The following is a 20,667-nucleotide window of genomic DNA, read 5'->3' as shown; positions in this document are numbered from 1 at the left end:
GCGCTGAGACTCCAGCTGCAAGGCTGGCGCCGGGACCTAGCGGCCGCGGCGATCGGAAGAAAAAGGAGATCAGGGGAGGAAGAGGAAATAGAGCAGATGAAGGAGAACTGCCGTGGAACAGCGAGGCGGATCCTTTCGACTGCAGCTGCCGCTGTTCCGGCACGCAGCCCGGGGAGCGTGCCAGCCCGTAAGGTGCTGGCCAGGTAGCTCCCCACCCAGAGAACGCTCTTCCTGGCCCTTCCCAGAGCGCCTGGCACGGAAGGAGCCGGTGCCGTGCTCCTGGTGGCCAAGGCGCACCGCACCCCAAGAGCGGCGCCCTTGAGCTGCACCGCGGCGCAGGTTTGTGAGCGACTTGTTCGCCCGCCGAGAAAAGGAAGCACTGTCCCTTCCAGCTCAACCCGACTTCCCCACCCCTTGTACTCTACACCCTGCAGCGGGCGAGCGGAGCGGCGCGGCCACGGAGGCGCCGAGGAGGGGCGAGCCGCCGCCCGGCGGCTGCGTCCCTTCGGGGGAGAGGGCAGCTGAGAAGAGGCGGCGGCGCGGCGCGGAAGGCGCGACGCGCGATGGCAGCTGCTTAGCCCGGCGCGCGCGGAGCAGCCCCGAGCTGTGGCTGGCCAGACGGTGCGACTGGTCTGGGGACGCCGCCGCCACTGCAGCCGGGCGGGGAGAGATGAGCACGGAGGCGGGCGAGGGCATCACTTTCTCCGTGCCACCTTTTGCCCCCTTGGGCCCCTGTGCCTTCGCTGAGGGCGGCAGCTGCCGGAGGGGAGGAGTGGTAGCCGAGGGCGAGGACAGCCAGCTACCACCGCCGCCACCGGGCAGCTTCTGGAACGTGGAGAATGCCGCCGCCCCTGGCACTGGGTGTCCCGCTGCCACCTCCGGGAGCAGCGCCACCCGGTGCCGGGGCAACTCTGGTGGCGGAGGCAGCCGACGGACCACAGTGGCATATGTGATCAACGAAGCGAGCCAGGGGCAGCTGGTGGTGGCTGAGAGCGAGGCCCTGCAGAGCCTGCGGGAGGCGTGCGAAACGGTGGGCGCCACCCTGGAGACCCTGCATTTTGGTAAACTGGACTTTGGGGAGACTACGGTGCTGGACCGTTTTTACAATGCAGGTGCGTGTGTAACCCTTTCCCATGCTCCACGATCCCTGGCCGTTGCAGGGTTTAAAAATATGTTTTTCTGGGCAGGAGAAAAATAATTTTCTGGGCAGCAGGAGTGCTTCCTACTTATTTACTTCTTGCCGCACCTTAGAGACAGCAGCGCTGCGCGACTGCTGCTGGCGCTCGCTGCTCTTGGGAGAGAGTGGGTGCTGGTGCAAGAGCCTGTGTGTATTTGTGCGAGAGACCGGCTGACTCACCCACCCACCCACCCACCGGCGCTGGAGCCCTGGGGTCTGTGTGGTCCTCATACAGAACTTTTGTTCCTCAGCAATGCGAGATACTGGCCCCAATCAGCCCTTCATTCAGTGTCTTGGTTTCTCTTGTGTTAGATTTGGCCCATATTTTCCTTCTGTATCTACCTGTGACTGAGGTGAGGGTTCTCTTTTTTTTTCTTTTTTGGTCTTTTCTTCTGTATAGTTTTGTGAGTACAGAAACCATAACTTATGCCACACAGCCAGCTGCATGCACGTAGTGTGTCTGTATGAATTTGCATGTCATGTCCTGATCTTCCCACCTCATGTTACCTTAAGTTTGGTGGCTTGAATTTCTCATTTCTTATCAACTTTTAAGTAATTACTTCCAAAAGTAATAACCTTGTAACTTACACTAAACTTGTGTGGTATCTTTGTTAGGATTTCAGTGAAAGGACCAGGGTCTGTTTTTCATTACCCCATATGCCATGATGGACTGGAAAGTGTATAATTTAGCATTGTTTAAAATGCTGATAGGCTTTCTTGACAGCCAACACTAAATTGGCCATTAAAGTGACTGCTAGCATGATCCATGAAAAAAATGTATTTTAACCTATCACAGATTTCAGAAAGTATTGTAGTTCCAGTGACTGAAGCGATTAGCTATCTGTTAGCAAATGTTAAGAATAATAATGTTATTTAAACTAACCATTAGCACCCTGTATAACCAATATTGAACATATATACATACTTATTTTTATAAGTGTGGGCAGAAAATTTGATTTAATGGTGGTTTCAAACAATAAGGCTCTTGCATTTGTGATCACATAAAAGGTTTTATATTCTAATCTTGTTTTCAGTTCTCATTCTCTTCAGCCTCTTCAGAACACCTAAAGTAGGCTTATGTCAGTTTTGGAATTCAGTCAAAGCTGAATATTTTAAGCACAAGAACTTCATGTTAAGGAAGCCAGACTAAATAAACTAGGACTTTCTGGTTCTGGTATTTTTTACAGCCTTCTTGGTCTTCATAACTGAACATGAGTATAATATATTGTAGCTTGGTTCTTTGGGTGGCTTGCTAAAAAATGGCATAAACATAACTTTTCTAAAAATGAGAGCACTCTTACTTTTGGATTATAATTAGGAGGAAGCTTCAAAGAACTGAAAGATGTGTGAGGGAAACACCCAGCCAAATAGTGTATTTTTACTCCACTGATAGGGCGCTTTGAAAATATCTTAAACTCTAAGCCGATTTGAAAGTCTTCTGTCAAGGCTCACTTACTGTTTATTCTCCAAGTAGTGTCCCTAAGAAAGGGAGAAAGATTAGAAGGGACTGGACATCTGAACTGTATATCTCATTTAATGCTCCAAACTGGTGAAGGAAGTCCCTGCTTACTGTCTTTCTTAGGTGAGAAGACCAAGGGATCCAGAACTGGTCCCAGGACTCAGGTAGTAACTGGTCGGTGCTGGGAATCCGCTTCTGACTCTAAAAGCTCAAGCTTGCTGCCTCCATTTAGTTGAGCTGATTTTCTCTCAGAGTCAAGAGAAGCTCTCTATCTTGGAATTATGTGACAGAGGATGGACAGAGACTTTGTGAGCCGTTTAGGGGCAGTGTGCAACGCAATAGTGGGGAGAACTTGTTCTAGGAAGACCAGTGTTTGTAGGCCAGCTCTGTCCCATTCCACCGCTTCCATCATCCTGTACCCGTCCTAGTTTAACCTCTGCCTATGTGAGTCACGTGAACTCTGAGCCTTCTCATTCAGCTTCAAAATGTGCCACAATGAAGATGGGTATCGGTTTTGTCCAAACCCTTTATTTTCCTAAACTGAGCGTTTAATGGTAGTAGAGGCTGCTGAGTTTAATGGTAGTAGAACTTTTCTTCTGATTTCTAAGACAGCACTTGCTCCTCCTCCATCAGGATTCTGCAAATTTTTTTGTCAAGGGCCAGATGGTAAATATTTTAGACTCTGCAGGAGGTCTTTCTTACAACTACTCAACTCTGTGGTTGTTACAGGAGAGCAGCCATAAACAGTACCTAAACAAAAGATCTTGGCTGTAGTCCAATAAAACTTTGTTAGTGGACACTGAAATTAGAATTTCATATAATTCACAAAATATTTTTTAAATTTTTTCCCCCAACCATTTAAAAACATAAAAACCATTCTTTGTAAGCTGTACGAAAACAGGCCTGGCAGGATTTTGGACCCTGGGCCATGCTGACCTTTGCTATACGTTCACCCCGCTCCCCTAGAAAGCGGAATCATTCTGACCTAGTGAAAAGAGCACTACTCCTCAACTTAGATCTGGCTCTGTTCTGAACCACGTAATTGTGAGCAAGGCCCTTCATCTCCTCCAAAGGCTTGTAAAACTGACCAGGGATGGAAGTGGAGGGGGAAATTGAAGTGAATTTCTAAGATTCCCTCATTTAATCCTGTGAGTTTGCAAAGGCAAGGCAGCATGGTATGTTGGCATAGAGAGCACTGGAACAAGAGTTTCAAGATCTGGATTCTGGTCCTCGGTTCTCTGATTGGAAGCAAGTCATTTAAAAATCGCAGAAAAGAGTGGACCGTTGGAATAATTGGTTTCCCAGATTCCCTGCAGCTTTCAAATTCTATACTTTAAAATGATAACATTATTAGTGTAAAATGAGTCGTTTCAGTCCCTACATTTATATGTGCTATGTTCCTGGACCCAGGAGTTCAGAGTTGGTGAGGAGGGCAGTTTCAAAGTCTGGCTATCGCAAGGCCTCTGAGAGGGTCCATACAGAATGCCTTGGGTGCCCAGGAAACAGATTTTAGAATCAGACTGGTGGGTGGGGAAGGTTCAAAGGTGACACCTGAACTGAGATGGTCCAGTAAGCAAGGGCAACTTACTGAGGGCCTCACCGTTTAAAAGGAATGTTGTTGTTCAAATAGCTCACTTTGATGGAATGGATAAGAACTTAAAGCTTGGTTGCATTTTTATACACTTCCCCTGTCTATGTGTACTGGCATCTTTTTAAAGAATAGATTACAGTTAAATGTTTTCCCTGATTTTCCCTGTTCGATTATTATTAACTGTCATCTAGTTTGTTCTTTAACTGTACTTGTCATTCTCTCTTTCATTCCTGTTCTGACGGGAAACTAATGTTCTACCAAAGCTTTTATGGAAATACATCATGTTTATATATACAAGACGATATCACTCAGGTGGCAAATGCCAAGCTAACATTTCCAGCCCCCTACGTTGTAGGCAGTAAATCTCTGTAAAAGTTAAGAGGTGTCAGTGGTACATATGTTAGTGATCCAGAGCTGCTCCGTTTGGGTAGTCAGACCCCCACCTGACAGGGTCTCAAATTTTTTCTTTTTATGAACGTCAGTTCTGTGAGGTGTACCTAGAATAAATAGACTTTATTTCCCCATTTTGCTCATGAGAAAACTGAACCGTAAAGGTTATATTTGTTCACTCAGGTTAAATGATTTAAGGTTGCTGACTGGAACCAGCAACACACTTTACCTTAGAAACAGTATTCTAGATGGTGGTTAGGTTCTGGGACTCACCTAGAAGCAGCCGTGTGAATAACTCAGTGTACTTGAAGTGTGAAACCCATCCACCATTTTAAACATTTGGGAAAATTATGTTCCTGAAACCTGGGACTTTGAATCCACTTGTCCTTGTGTTTAGAATCAGTAACTTTTGCTTTCATCTAGCTTCTGGTAGCGTCTCGGCCAGATGTCGGAACATAACTTCGGATCGGTGGTGATGAGAGGAGAGGCTGTGATGAGGCCAGGGATAACGGAAGGGTTGGGAGTCTAGAGGAAGAGGAGGGAGGCTGGGCAGGGGAGAAGAAGGATACTCAGAAGGAGGAAGCCATGCCAGCGGGGAATCCATTAACACTTGCTCCTCTTTCTACTTTCTACTCCTAGCCAGTTTCTTATGGCCCTTGACTTCCTGCCGATGTCAGACACAGGGACATTGGTCAGTTCAAGGCCACCTCCCTCCCTCTCAGTGGGCACAGGATTCCGTCAGCTACCAGCCTCCCCTTTCCCTGCCATTTACCTACGCCTGGGCCTTTCGCTTAGCCAGGTTCACTGCAGATTGCAATCTTACTCGGCTTTTTACCCGGTAGCAATAGTGGGTAACAGGGAAGAAACCCATGCTGGTTGTAATTTTAAGAACTTAGCTGTTATATTTTAGTCTATATTACGGTCCCACTGTCTTTGGGCTTGTGATGAAAGTCACCCACGTAGGCCATGTCACTGGAGAGGCATCTGAACTTTCTGGGCCTTGGTTCCATTGCTCCCAGCACAGCTTCTTCGGAATTACAATCTTATGTGTTAACAAACAAACAAAACAAACACAACCTTTGTCTCCTGTCTAACTGAGACTAGGAAGTTCTTGAAAGTCTTCAAGCTCATTTATGCATTTTCTGCTTCTAAGTTCACTGAGACTTTTATATATTAGGTCTCATATACTTTGAGAGGGAGAGCAAAGTCAGTATTTCCTAAATAGTGGTTCCCATGAGCCAGTTAAAAAAAAAAATATTGGAAGACTGACATGTGTTTTCAGCATTTTATTTTTCCTATTAAATTGACAACCAGCCATCTACTGCCATAATTTCTTAAAAAAAAAAACAAACAAAAAAAAGCACTATAATAGGGAAAGCATAACCTTAGAATAAAGAATAGTCTTTTTGCATACAGTAAATGTATGGAAAATTCATTATTTTATTTCCCATTTCACCATGGATGAATGAAGACTTTATCGTGCCAATCAACGGAGCAGTGTTGGAGAACCTCTGGTCTAAAACCACCTTACTGCCGCTTCCCACCATTCAGTCATTGTTTCTGCATGGAAGAAACAAGCCTTAGCAAAATTATCAAAAGAACAAACATGGACAAACTAATAAGGAAAAAGTCTGGTTAGGAAGGGATTAAAAAAATATATCCCAATGGTGCCTCACATGTGGTTTTTCTCTGGCCTTTTGACTTTTTGCTGGCATGCCATTGGGGCAGCTGCTGTCCACCCCCTATGAACCCAAAGCACTGTTCGTCCTTTTGCTTTCTTGGAGGCAAAATTATAATTTTCCAGAAAGAGCTTTACTAGAAAATCGGAAAAAAAGTAAAACTAAAAAGAAAATTCCAAAGCCCAAAGTAAATTTGTTTGTAGAGCACCTGTTTCTTATGCTAAATAATCAACTACAGATTGTCATGACTGGCCTTGCTTCCAGAAGTCTGCTTCCCAGGATCCTGGGATCCTGGTTTCTTTCCTCAACTTATTCGTGTGTGTTCTGTGTAAGACATTCATCAGTTGGTAGTTGAAGTTGGTTCTACTTCTAGGTGAAGCCTAATGATAAGTGCACAGCGTGGCCTTGTCTCACCTGTGGCCTTGGTGGTACCAGCCTTCTGGGAGTTCTCTGCTACAGGTCACTCCCTCCCTGGTGTTTATAGGAACTGTCCCTGCGTCCTCTTTTGGAGATCTGATTAGAGGCTCATTCAGTTCCTGTTTCTGGTTGGCAGGACAAAATTGGTTCACAGCTTCTTTGTGAGATTGACGAGCACAAAGCCCAGTGAGTGTGCAAGTCTCTAATAGTTAGCAACTGTGTTTGCTTTCCAAATAAGTTGTCCCACGTGGTTGCTTCAAACACCACCCTAGTCCACATGGGGCAAGATGAGAGTTGAGAATGTGGTAAATGAGGTGGGAGTGGACAGTTGCAGAAACCCACAGCTATGTCCAGAAACCCACAGCCTTGGAAAAGGTATGTCGAAACAGCTTTGCTGTCCCATAATTTAGGTATACGTAAGTGGGGAAACTGGCTCTCTTTAAGAAAGTGACCCTTATTTTCAGAGAGTGAAATTAATTTTGCAAATCTTATTAGTGGCATGAAAGAAAAAATGGGAAAGCAAGACAATTATTAATTATTTAAAAACCACTGGTGATTTTAATACATTGGCTTCCTAAGTGTTTTAATACACTGGCTTTCCTCTCTGATTGGAGATGCTGACTAAAGATGTTAATCAAAATATGTGCCAGATTATTGGAGAAGGAGAAAGGGTATGAGATAAAGCTGAGTTTCAAAATTGTGTCTAATCCAAAAAAATTTTGAAGTGAGTGCTTACATTTTATATGAGTTTTATTTTGTAGTGTGTGTGTTTTATTTCCTAAGGATACATAAAAGATAAATAACCCAGGCTACATTGTGGTAATTTTCTTAGGAGAGAAAATATTAGTGTTAACAGCATCTCCTACTGAAAATCATAGCAGAGCAGATCTGTGTTACTTAAATGCCACAGAAATTGTACAGGGTAAGAGTAAACATTCCATAAAAAGCAAACCTTTTCTGTTACAGTAGGTAATCAGCAATGAAGAGCGCAATTGCCTTCGGTATATGATTCATACAGGAAGGAAGTTATATTCCTTTGTACAGCAAGTCTCTAAAAATGGTTGTGACCAATTATATCAGTATTTTTCAACACTTTTAGTCTCTTCTAAGAACTCTTAAGAAACAGAAACATGGGGAAAGCTGCCCTAGTGAATGTCAGGCTGTCTGTTCATTGACTCCAAGCCATATAAAACCAAGTACTTGCTTAAGCCAGAGAATTTGTCCTCCTTCAACAATCTTGGTTACTCCTCCTATTTCTTATTTAAAAATTATCTAAGGAGAATAAGTAATCCCAGGTGATTGCGTGTCAAATTACTCCTTAATGTCACATTCAAGTTTCCTAATATGTTTGTTGTGACAAATCTCATCTTAAACCCGAGGCAGCCAGGAACAGGGGTGGGATTCCTGCTCTCCAAGGGCCGTGGCTTCTACCTACAGCTAGGTATTTCCCGATTTATAGTTTGGTCAATCTGGGGTGCAGGTGATTTTATGTGGCTAGATGAGAATAACATAAATGTATGTTGTTCTGTGCAGTGTAGTACTCTTTTGATCATCTTATTACCTCCATACAATAAGTAGATGTGGCAGTGTAATTATCTATATTTGACAGGTGAGGAAACTCCTCTGTGGAGAGGGGATGTGAGTTGGCCCGAATTAATCAAATGGTTGAGTAGGAATCCAGCTCAGGTCTTCTGACTTCCAACTCATTCAGGTGTTTTCCCTACTACACCACACTTTTCCCCGGCGGTGAAAAAGATTTTGAAGCACATACGCTGTTCAAGAGGAACACTTGTGACATCTTGGTCCATGTAGCGTTATTATGAGAAAAAGTCACGGTCGCGACACTTAAGTTCCGGTGCCCTCTTGGTAATGAATTTCGCTGATTTCTTGTTAACAGGCTTGTAAAGTTATCCATCAAAAACCGGACTTTGTCATTTTTCTGTCAATACCAACGGAGGAGCCTGCAGCCTAGGCTGAGTCCTGGTTGCCATTTGCTTGGCCTGGAGCTATAAAGCGGGCTTTCTCCAGGCAAGTCTTAGGCTGTTTTCTGGGCATGGTAGTGCGATGGACTGCCGCACGACAGACTAAGCCTTTGTCTGGAGTGAGCCAGAGAGCGGGGCTGACAACACGGCCTAGACATACTTCCTTTCCTTTCCTCGTGAGTCTGCTTTGCCTTCCCCTCATGTCAGAGTATATTCCCGGTACTTCAGTTTCCTGCCTCTTCCGTAGATGCACTGGAGAAGGGCCGAAGAGAAGGAGGCATTAATCTGCGGGACAACGGAGGCTCATACCACGTATCTGTTTCCATGGGAAAAGGGATGCTAAGGAAGGAGTCAGGAGGAACTCCCCATTTTCCCCGCCCAACGAATTCTTTTGTAAAAAGAAACATTAAAAAAAATTTAAGATATGAAGCATTTCAGTCATAAAGAAAGTACATGAAATAGTATATAGCACGAAAGCATTCACTACCTAAACATAATAGCTGTTAAAATTTTTGACACTGTTCAACTTCTCGTTCTCTTTTAGAGAAATAAATTATTATTATAATATTTAATTATTAGAATAATGAATTATTCTGGACAAAATCAAAAGTGCCTTTCTACCACACCAAATTTCCTTCCTGGGAAAGTGCTTCTTTCATCAGAAGTGCTAAACTAATTTTCAAACATCTCAAATGGCTCTCTACAAATGTCAAACATTTAATTTAATTAGCTCTTATTTAATGAGAAAACCAATAAGATTAAAATCCATTCAAAGGAGAATTTGAAGAGCAGATATAATACACTCACACACACACAATCAGGGATGCTGAAATAAATTTGCTAATAGATATAAAACTGACTAATGTCAGTAAGGCAATTCTGTAAATATAGATGTTGGAGGTATCCTTTCTACAGGGCAGAAATCAATGTATCTCTACTAAACAATATTCATTTGTATTGCTGGGACAAAAATTATTTGCATTGCTCTCAGTTTTCACAACTTAACGTTTGTCCCAACAGCACCGTAACCATGGTTGCAGTCTTATCAGTCAACATTTGTTGACTGTATAGAATATGTCTTTCTAAGGGCTGCACAAAATTAAGTTAACAGAGTGCAATTTCTGCCTTTTATGATCTTACACTGAGTTCAATAATTTAGTAAATAATTATTGGGAGCCTACCAGGTAAAGTTTTAAGTAGTGAATGAGTAAAAGAATCCAAGGGAATTTTTCTTAAGGACTTCATAATGTGGGCGATTTCATTGACCTGTATACTTGAGGACATTTATTACTGCTATAATAGAGGTGAACATGCATTGAAAATAATTACTTTTATATATTGACTTTTATGGAAGCAAATGGAGTTATTACCTGAGACTTGGAAACTTTTTTCTTATATGTGGTTTTTCTAGTAGTAGCATTTGAGCTGTATGTAAATGCTCTTCAGTTTGTGAAAAAAAATCTAGGCTGTTTTAGATAATTGAAATATGCCAACAACATAATTTCAATTTATATCCTTTAGGCCTAGAGTCCATAATTATGTCGCCTGCCTGATTATGTTGCCATAATTATGTTGCTGATTGCTGGAGTGTACGGTTCTTGGTTGACAGCAGATAGTCAACCTGAATGCCTAGTTATGGAATGGCTGGGCCAGAATGAGAATAGTAAACAAACAAAATTCCATTTAGATAATGGAATCTAAATGGTACTTGGATACATTGTAGATGCAGTATATTATGGTATACATAAAAAAAATGACTAAAGTTGAAATCTGAGCTAACTTTGAAGATTCTAAACAACATTTATGACCTATAGTTTCCATAATATGTCTAATTATTTTTGAATCACATACATACAGTTGATGTAAATTAGCTCTACCAAGACAATTCCTGGATTTTTAGCATTTGGCCTTGGGAAACTGGTTTTGGTTCATTCCAGTAAATACTCAGACATTCATATCTGGACAGTAAGCTTTTAGTTTTTCAAAATACTTCCGGTCAGTTTCCAAAAAATGCATACTGGCCTTGTGTTTACTGTTTATATATTATCAGGGTGCGAAAGGGTTTGCAAACAATCTAGAAGGGCAAGGAATCTGACTTTAAAACTTTGTGTGTGTGTGTGTGTGTGTGTGTGTGTGTGTGTGTGTGTGTGTGTATTATTAGTTGCAAAGCATAGTCGGGGTATAAGTTGCTTGGCCTGACCTAGTGAAATTAGAGAATAATGTTGTAGCTTGCACGTGAATTATGACAGGAATAGTTGGCTTGACTTTTCTTGCCAAGCAACTTAATGCTGCCAATATTTTATGTGCTTAAACTATACTTGGCAGTAAATCTTAAATGGAATTGGAAAGGAAGTGCTGGCCTAGACTCTTAACAGAGTCCTAGACTGTTCTTTCCCTTATAAAATCAGTAGTGTAGAAAATTCATTTAATCATTAAATATGACACATGACTGGGTTACCCAAGGCCTGATCCTGCTGTGTTTATTAGAATGAGTGTCGACCTGCAGATTTGCTTTATTTGTTTCCAAAGTCTGAAACTAAGAGTTGTCAGCGTTATGAAATCTTTCCGTAGTCAATTGTACGTTTGACTTCGCATTTAATTTCTAGGAGTGGTTTTGTTAGTGTTTACTAGTCCTTTTAGCATATATTCAAAAGAGTGGCACACCTGTGTTATAGGTGTTAATTTTGATTAATTTATGTCACACTGACATACTAATTAAGAAGGCAAATTACAGGAGCATTTAAAAGCTACTAACGTGTGTAAATATTCATCAGTGTTCATTACTGACAGGGAATGGCTTGCCTGGATTTATGGGAAATTTAAAAGTTCAGACAGACTCCTCTGTTTTTGATTCTTTGTTTAAGAAAACAGAAGGTACTAAAAAGGCAGATAGCTCCCAGCAAGAATTTGTAGGTAACTGAGATTAAGTAACCTTCATAGAGTTTTATGATTACATTTATAACTGTCATTACCTAAGGCTCATTTGATGCCCATTTATGAAATCTTTTGAAGATAAAAACCTTGATATCATATGAGTGACACTTTTCTATTTCAGCCAAATCTCTTTATACTTGAAACCAAATTTAAGATATTGCTGTACCTCCCTGGTTTGCCTCCATCGTTAAGACACATGTTTTTAGTCTTTGTGAAATGTAGATAAGTAATAGAAAAAGGCTGCCTCACAATTTCCAAACTTCACGGAGCTCAGGACTCTGCATTTAGTTAGGTTATATTAAAGAAGCAGGTTTCATCTTGTTAAATATATAGTGGGCATTCTTCTTGATGGATAATCTTTTGATTAGCCTGCATTGTAGCTACTTCTCATTCCCTATTTTTATTTATTTTTAATCTGGAATAGGCCAAGAAGGGCCAGACTCCACCCACAAATGGTCCCAGAAGCAAGTGAGTTGTTCACATAAAAGCTGGTTCCACTGTGTTGTGACTTGGGAATTTTGAAGCAAAACTATATTATGGCATTTATATGTTGCTGTGCCTTAATTTTCCCAGACCACTGCTATTGCGTAGGTTTGTACTTTTCTCTGAACATATTATTAGACATTGAAATAAGTTTGCAGAGGCATATGTATGAAGCAACCATACTTTTTCTATTTTTAAATTCTACTTTTTTGGGCTTGTTGTTTTTTGGTTTGTTAGGAGAGTAAGAGCATGTTACCTAAACAAAGCTCTGTGCCAGAGGATAAGCCACATTTAATTTGAGGTTTTCTGAGAACATTAAACGAAAAATAAGCTATGATTGGAAGATCCAAAGCCCTAATCTGCTTTCAGTTTCCGATTATCTGGTCTACCTGCTGAAAGCTCAATTTACAACTTGGACTGGGTTATAAGTTTCTGATGATTTTATAGTTAGTCTATGACTACTACCTTTTCAAGACTTGTAATTGTCCCCTTCAGCCACAGAAGACAGTATTGTCCAGCCTTTGAGCCATAATATATGCCCAATATGTGGTCACCACGAAATTCCTTCCTGAATCTACCATATTGCATAGTTATTTATAAGCTTAAGCTTAGCATTCCTTTTCATTTAAGCTAAGAATAATCATGGAAGTATTTGTCTTTCTATTTTTATTCTCTCTTTAAGATCTGTGTAATTTTTTTTATTGCATGTTTATGTTAGTTACTTCTTTTACCTATCTATTACCTCTTAAAATAATACTTTAAAAGCTATTAAATAAATCTTGATTTAAGATTCATTTTTTTCAGTGCATACTTGATTCTTTGGGGGGGATATAAAAAAAGGAAAAACTGTTGCTCCATAAAGCTTGCTGCATAATCTGTGAAGTGATTAAGAAGGAACAACTGAAAAAGTCAAGTCCAACGTTGTAGCTTGAGAAATCCTTTATTAGAAAGGTCTGACATAGAAGGAGCAGTTTCAGGTACTTTAAAGGATCGTTACAGTATAATTCCATGTCTCTTTTCCTTGTCCATCTTGTTTATCCCGTATCTCTAGTATCTCATTTCATGTTTGGCACATAATTGGCCCTTGATGGATGTTGATGGACTTGAATGTGTGAGTATGGCACTTTCTCTTCCTTGTATTTCAGTTATTGGTTTTGATGTCTGTCTTTCCTGCTTAAGTGTGAGGTAAGCTCCTAGATGGCAAAGATCACATTGTATGGATCTTGACATCCCCCAGGTCTCTGTATGTATGCTTGACCTGTAGATCACACTTAATGACGCTCAAAGAATAAACTTCAAAGACATCCACCCTTCCCTTGAGGGACTCACAGTCTGGTACAGAGAAGCCTATAAACATATAGTAGGTTGTGCTGACTGTTATACGGGAGGTTTATATATTTGTGCTTCGAGAACACAAATGACAGGATTCTTCTGGGGAAGAAAGGAGTGTGGAGGAGGGTGGTTAAGGCTTTGGACAGGAGATGATGTTTGAAATTTTTTTTTAAGAGATATAATTGTCATATAACATTATATTAGTTTCAGATGTACAACATAATGATTCGATATTTGTATACATTACAAAATGATCACCAAATTGGGTTTTGAGGGATAACAGTGAAAGCACTTATATGCTAGCCATTGTAAATTATAAGAATAAATAAGTCTCCGCATTGGAACAGAGAATAAAAAGAGAGCCTATGATGGAACCGAGAAAACATCAGCATTTAAAGATGGACAGAAGTATGCATCAACTAGTAAGAAAGGGAAGTGGTCAGGAGGTAGGACAGGGGATAGGGAAAGTTCAGAGAGAGGGAGAGAGAGTGAGTTAGCTGAAAGCCACCTAAAGAGGGCTTGTCAGGAGGTCAGTACAGTTGAAAGTTTCAGACAAATAACTGGACTTGGAGATTGGAAAGTCCCTGCAAATGGCCAGAGCAGTTTCAAGAAAGCAGGTGGTGGCAGCTGTCCCCAGGTAGTGTCTTAAGTAATCGCTGGTGACCAGCAGGAGGCATATAACAAAGAGTATTATATAAAGAAATGTGCTGGTGAGAGAAGCAGAAAGAGAAGGCAGACACAGGAAGCAGTGCACCCCACTCCCGCTCCTGGGATAAGGCACCTTGCCTGCTCCTGCCGGTATTTATGCCTTAGAGACGGGGTGAGATCAGTAAGCCTCTGTGGACTCTGGTGTTATTTAGCATCGTTTCTGTGGGAAAGGGGAGAACAAATTCCCAACCACTTTCTTCCAGAAAGAACTTTTGGAGCATCACCCTTTGTAAATGCCCTTGTTTTCTTACTAATTGGAATTGGCTGAAGATAGAATTGCTTTATCTTACAAGGTTCATTCACTCAGATCAGTTGGAATTCACAGTGCTACGGCATAAACTGGGGGTTCTTTCCTGGTGGAACTCAGTGTGCAGAAGTGTTGGGCTTTTTAAGGAAGTGAAAGTGTTCACTAAGGAAAGGGATTTCTCCAGCTAGATAAGTTTTTCATTCACCTATCTCCAATGTCAAATTTCACAGGCTTTTGAAACCTAAGGAATAAGAACTGGGACCAAACATGCTTTTAGTATTTTCTCAGCCACTTAAAACACTTCATTGCTTATAACACTGGCCACTTATAAGTAAAAATGATTCTTTTTTTTTAAAATTAGATTCTTTTTATTTATTTTTTATTAGTTTCAGGTGTACAAAACAATGTACTAGTTAGACATTTATCATTTATATCCCTCACACAGTGATAACCCGCCTGCCCCCATCCACTACCCCTCTGACATCGCACACAGCCATTACGTTTCCACGGTCTCTATTCCTAATGCTGTACTCCGTTTCTTGTAAATATATATATATATATATATATATATATATATATATATATATAATTGTAGTTGACATTCATTATTGTTCAGCTTCAGGTGTACAGTGCAGTGATCAGGCATCTACATCATCCCTGAGGTGGTCTCCCTAATGAGACAAGTGTCCATCAGATACCCTACAAAATCTTTACATTATTGATTACATTCCCCAAATTGACTTCCGTGACCCCGTGGCCATCTTGTGGTTACTGACTGTGCTTTCTAATCCCCTCACTTTCCCCCTTACCCCCACCCCACCCCACCCCGCCCATCTAGCGGCCCTCAATTTTTCCTCTATGTCTCTGAGACTGTTTCTGATTAGTTCATTCACTTATTCTTTTCTTTAGATTCCATGTAGAAGTGAGATCACATGGTATTTGCCTTTCTCTGTCTGACTTATTTCACTTAGCATAATGTTCTCTAGGTCCATCCATATTGTTGCAGCACTATACACAATAGCCAAGACATGGAAACAACTGAAATGCTCATCGATAGATGACTGGATTAAAAAACTGTGTTACGTTTATACAATGAAGTATTATGCAGCCATAAAGAAGAATATCTTACCATTTGCAACAAAATGGTTCATTTTTAAAAATACATATTTTTGCTTAGTGAGCATCTCACTTTGTAAACTTACAGTGGGAGCACATTTTTTCAAAATTTTGATTGCTTTTTAGGCTTTCTGACTAGATTACTGAAATAAATCCTGGATTAAGTTGAAGGTACTCTCACTAGTATATATGCTCACTCATTTGTATTCATTGTCTGTCCATTCCAAAAGAAGGAAACCCCTCAACACCCCCCAACCCTGCAAAAAATCTTATCTGAATAGTTAATATTGTTTTACTGGCTTATCTGGAATCAGCTCCCTTCAGCCTTATCTTTTGAACCTGCTGCATACAGAAAACACAGTACTGGCTAATGTTTCATATGCCACACTTAACAGAGTAGGTAGGAGAGGGAAGGAACAAAACACCTTTGCCTTAGAAACATTTGGTATATCTAAGGGTGACTTTAATAAGGGCCAGAATCTGTTTCCTTTTTTTTTTTTTTTTTTTTTAAGTAATAGGAGACCATTACAGAACCAAACCATTTGAAATTCTATTTTGAAAATCAGTTCTCAGAGTGAAACTTGAATTTTCTAGAAGAGCATTTGCCCAGGAACATATTCTTAAATATTGGGTTGTCGAGATAGTCCAGAATCATCTTTGGTGGTAGTGATAATCAGGGTAATTATAATAAAAGGATTCGGGTAGAAAGGTTTAGTTGTACAGTTTTCTAGCAGCAATGGGGGATCATCAGCTAGGTTTCATTCCTTTTGTTCCTGTGAAATGAACAGGATGCCCTTTTTGGGGTCAGATGTCTCTCCAGGATGTCTTTCTAGCCCAGATGTCCAGATCTGTAGGTTTAATCAGCTGCTGCACACTCCACACCTGCTTGCTGGCACACAGGTACCTCAAACTCATTTCCATGCCAAAATTGGTGCCTTTCTCTGGTTCCTAACGTTTCATTAAATGGCATCCAGTTTTCAAAACCAGAAGCCTTCTCTAGATTCCTTTAAAATAATCATGAATTGTATGCATATTAATATCAGTCCTTTTTTTTTCTAAATGTATAACATTATTTCTTTAGTTTGATGTTTATTAATATTTTATGTTAATTTTTTACACATTTTTATTAGTCAAAATTATTATCATTTGTGAATTTTATTGCTTTTAAGTGCAGAGTCTTGCTTCATGTGCAGATCTGAGAATTACTAATTTGGGTTTTCTTCTGGAAGGTTTAATACATTTTATTTTTACACTTGGCTCCTTCCTTCATCTTGAATTTATTTTGTTGTATGATGTAGGAAAAGTTAATGTTATCATATTCGATACTATGATAAAAGGAGCCAACTTGTGAGCTATGTAAAATTTGTAAAACATAACATTTCTTTAACTAGCACTTACTATTATTCATGGCATGGTTTGAACTACGTCAGTTACTTGTACAAATGGTCTCCCTTGCTCTTAAGGATCATACAGAAGATACGTCAAGCTTTTCTACTTTGCTAGTGTTGTTATATAAACATCAGTTACTGTACTGTGCTGTAAAATTGTAATATAATTCTGTTGCAGGGGCTGAGCTTATCCTTTTACCAAATGCCCCCAGCCCATTCCTTGTGTGTGTGTGGGTGGGAGGCGGGGGGGGGGGGAGGGTGGGGAGAGATACCCCCCAGATGGCCTCCCCTTTCCTTGGGGGAAGAGGAAAACTTGTAACAGTCATTTAGTTATGTTTAGTGTAGCACAGTGATATGCTTAGGAGCTACTTATGTATGTAGGAGCTGCCTGCTTTAAACCTCCCTGCTTTCCTCATTCATTCATTCATTCATCTATTCATACATTCATTCATTCATACATAAACACATTCATTCAATAAACATTGGTTGGGACTATATCATGTGCCAGACATTGGGGATAGAAAGTATTAATATCTGTGACATGGGCCCTGCTCACAGAATCCTCAGGTGGTGGTCATATTCTTCTATTTCCTCACTATTTGTTGTTCTATTTACTATTACCTCCTCCTGCTTCTGTATACCTCTTTCTGTTTTTTTAAATCTGTTTTTCAAATTGAGATGTAACTCACATACCATAAGTTCACTCTTTTAAAGTATATAATTCAGTGGATTTTAGTAGATTCACAAAGTGTGCAGCCATCACCAGTGTTTAATTCAAGAACATTTTCATCAGCTCAACTATGAATTCTGTATCCCTTCGTGGTCACTCCCTTTATCTCTTTTCCCCAGCTCCAAGCAACTACTATTCTGCTTTCTGTCTCCATAAATTTACCCAATCTAGATATTTCGTGTAAGTGGAATCATACAATATGTGGCATTTTGTGGTCGGCTTCTTTCACATTGCTTAATGTCTTCAACCTACATGAATGTTGTAACAAGTATCTTTTATTCCTTTTTCTGGCTGAATACTCTTCCATATGTTGATATACAATACATTTTGTTTATCCATTCATCAATTTATGGGTATTTGGGTTGTTTCCACTTTTTGGTTGTTAGGAATAAAGCTACAATATACAAGTTATTATGAATAGAGCTGAATATACAAGTTTTGGGATGGACACGTGTTTTCAATTCTCTTGGCTATATTCTTAGGAGTGGAATTGCTGGCTCATATGGTAACTCTATGTTTAACTTTTTGAGGAGCCTCTAAATCATTTTCTAAAGTGGATGCACCATTTTCTGTTACCACCAACAAAGTTTGAGGGCTCCAATTTATGCACATCCTTACTAATGCTTGTTATTGTCTGTCTTTTTCATTCTAGATATGCTGGTGGGTGTGAAGTGGTATCTCATTGTGTTTTTGATTTGTATTTCCCTAATGACTAATGATGTTGAACATCTCTTCATATGCTAATTGGCCATTTGTATATCTTCTTTGGAGAACGGTCTTTGAGATCTTTTGCCCATTTTAATATTTGTCTTTTTGTTGTTGAGTTGTAATAGCTTGTTACGTATACTGCATATAACTCTTTTATCAGGCACATGATTTACAAATGTTTTCTCACATTTCTGGGTTGTTCTTTCATTTTATTCAATGTGTCATTGGAAGCACAAAGGTTTTAATTTTGATGAAGTTCAATTTATGTCTTTCTTTTGTTACTCGTACTTTTGGTGTCTTATATAAGAAACCATTGCCCAATCTAAGAAGGACATGAAGATTTACACCTACGTTTTCTTCTAAGTGTTTTATAGTTTTTGCTCTTGATTATAGGTCATTGATCCATTTTGAGTTAATTTTTATTTATCATGGAAACTTCATTCTTTTGTTTGCAGATATCCAGTTGCCTCAGCATCATTTGTTGAAAAGACCATTCGTTCTTTTACTATTGAATTTTCCTGGAATCCTTTTCAAAAATCAGTTCACTATGAATGTAATAGGAGTTAATTTCTCAGTTCTGCTGTATTGATCTATGTTTATCCTTATGCCAGTACCACATAGTCCTGATTACTTTAGCTTTATATTAAGTTTTGAAAAGGAAGGAACTTTAAAAAGGAAGTATGAGACTTCCAACTTTGTTCTTTTTCAAGACTATTTGGTTCCCCTTGTTATTTCCATATGAATTTTAGGCTTGTTAATTTCCACAAAAAGACAGTTGGGTCTTCTTCCTATTTTTAACTGTCCGTGACATTCTTTCCTTTCTCATTAAAATTGTTTCCTTCCTATTTCTCTTCTATGACAGCTGGTCTCAACTTTGGCTTTTTATTTATTGCCTATTGTACTGATCAGTGAACCATAGATTGCAGTTTTCAGGTTTTTGGCATTTATTGTCATTTATCACACCCAGGGGTGGGTGGATTTTCCTTCCTCCCTTCCTTCCTCCGTTTCTTCCCTCCTTTTTCTCTCTCCTTTCTCTTTTCCTTCCTCCCTCCTTCCCTTCCTTTCTTTCTCTTTCCTTCCTATGGGTTTGACATTTATCAGAATTACGGGTATGACTTCAGAATAAATGAGAATCACTACCTACCTTAGGTTGCCTATTACCTAAAATTTAAATACTTGAATGTGAACAGTCATCATATTTCTTGAAAGGGTTATTGTGGTGATAATCTTGTCCCTTGAGATTTGGCTTCTTACACAAAATATAGAAAATTTGATTTTTATAAGAAAAAAATCTTACTGAAAACGTACTTTTCCTATAAAATACTTATGAGTGCATGCTCTTTCTAAAAGTAATACCCAGTCTGTAAATATTTCCAGGGTGATGCGTAGTTTAGCACTCTGTGTTTTGCAGGTTCAACATCTTAAGAGTTAAAATATTCGATGAAGAAATGGAGTTTATTACAGATGTAAATTGCCCGATATGGTCTTATGTTGGTCGAATTTGAAACCTTCTCTGAAGTGTTACCTTAACTTGGGCAATCACACTGTCATGCTTTTTGCTCTGGAAATCTTTTAATGACCTCTGTCCCCAGCCACGAATTTCAGCCTGTTTATTTGTTGGGCCAGATATCCTGTTACCCAGTACCCTAAAACCCAGTTGTTAGCCTGCTGTGTCTGGTAATGAAGGGAATGAGTCCAACCCCCAGATACTCTACTGGTCCATCCATTACGATGAGTGAATCGAGGTAAAGCAAGTATAGAAGTTTGGAACAGCAAGGGTACAGCCTTGACCTACTTGGCTCTTAGATCAATTGTGCCCAGCTATTTCTGTTTGCACATTGTGAAGCGATCCCAGAGGTTATCCTCATGGGCAGTTCTTTGCTGAGTTATTGCTTGGCCTTTTCCTGAGAGAGAAACGGGAGCTTCAGTTCAGAAACGTAACCCTGTAGAACAGTTGGTGCGAAAGTGCAGGTGAGGTGTTTATGCAGCCGGTCTCTGACTACAACCTGTGGGGGTGGAGGGTAGCTTGAGTCCTGGTTTCACCGGCAGCTCCTGTGGTTTTATGCTGTACCAGAAAGATTCTTGCCCACCTCATGCCCTGTGGCGCAGCTGGGCTGGCTCTGTGAGGCTAGCTACCATTTCTGGGAACGTGGATAATCTATATGTTCACAGTGGAGATTTATATCTTCACTGGACAGAGGAGTAGAAACAAGTTATGTCTCCCTAGTGAAGGAAGGGAAGCCATATATTGGAATGATCACAAGTGAACGGGGGATCTGACAGAATTTTAGTCTTGGCCGTGCCACTTACTGGTTCTGTGTTCTTA

General features: G+C 40.2%; 1 protein-coding gene across 3 annotated transcripts in view; it reads left to right on the top strand.

The window, feature by feature from the left end:
- Nucleotides 1-209: 209 nt before the first annotated feature.
- The window catches only part of MAP3K5 (mitogen-activated protein kinase kinase kinase 5), a 179,947-nt gene continuing 159,489 nt past the window's right edge, over nt 210-20,667 (top strand). The window contains exon 1 of one of the 3 annotated variants that reach the window (XM_033103493.1): nt 210-1,112. In XM_033103493.1, the coding sequence (XP_032959384.1) occupies nt 671-1,112 (442 nt within the window). In that variant the 5' untranslated portion in view covers nt 210-670. Of the gene's footprint in view, nt 1,113-20,249; nt 20,313-20,667 lie in introns of those variants that run through there. The other 2 variants (XM_033103494.1, XM_033103495.1) reach the window with 2 other exon arrangements.

Source organism: Rhinolophus ferrumequinum, chromosome 3 (genome assembly GCF_004115265.2).
Source record: "Rhinolophus ferrumequinum isolate MPI-CBG mRhiFer1 chromosome 3, mRhiFer1_v1.p, whole genome shotgun sequence".
NCBI lineage: Eukaryota > Metazoa > Chordata > Mammalia > Chiroptera > Rhinolophidae > Rhinolophus > Rhinolophus ferrumequinum.
Note: the sequence above shows the minus strand (reverse complement) of the source record. Positions and strands in the feature narration are given on the sequence as shown.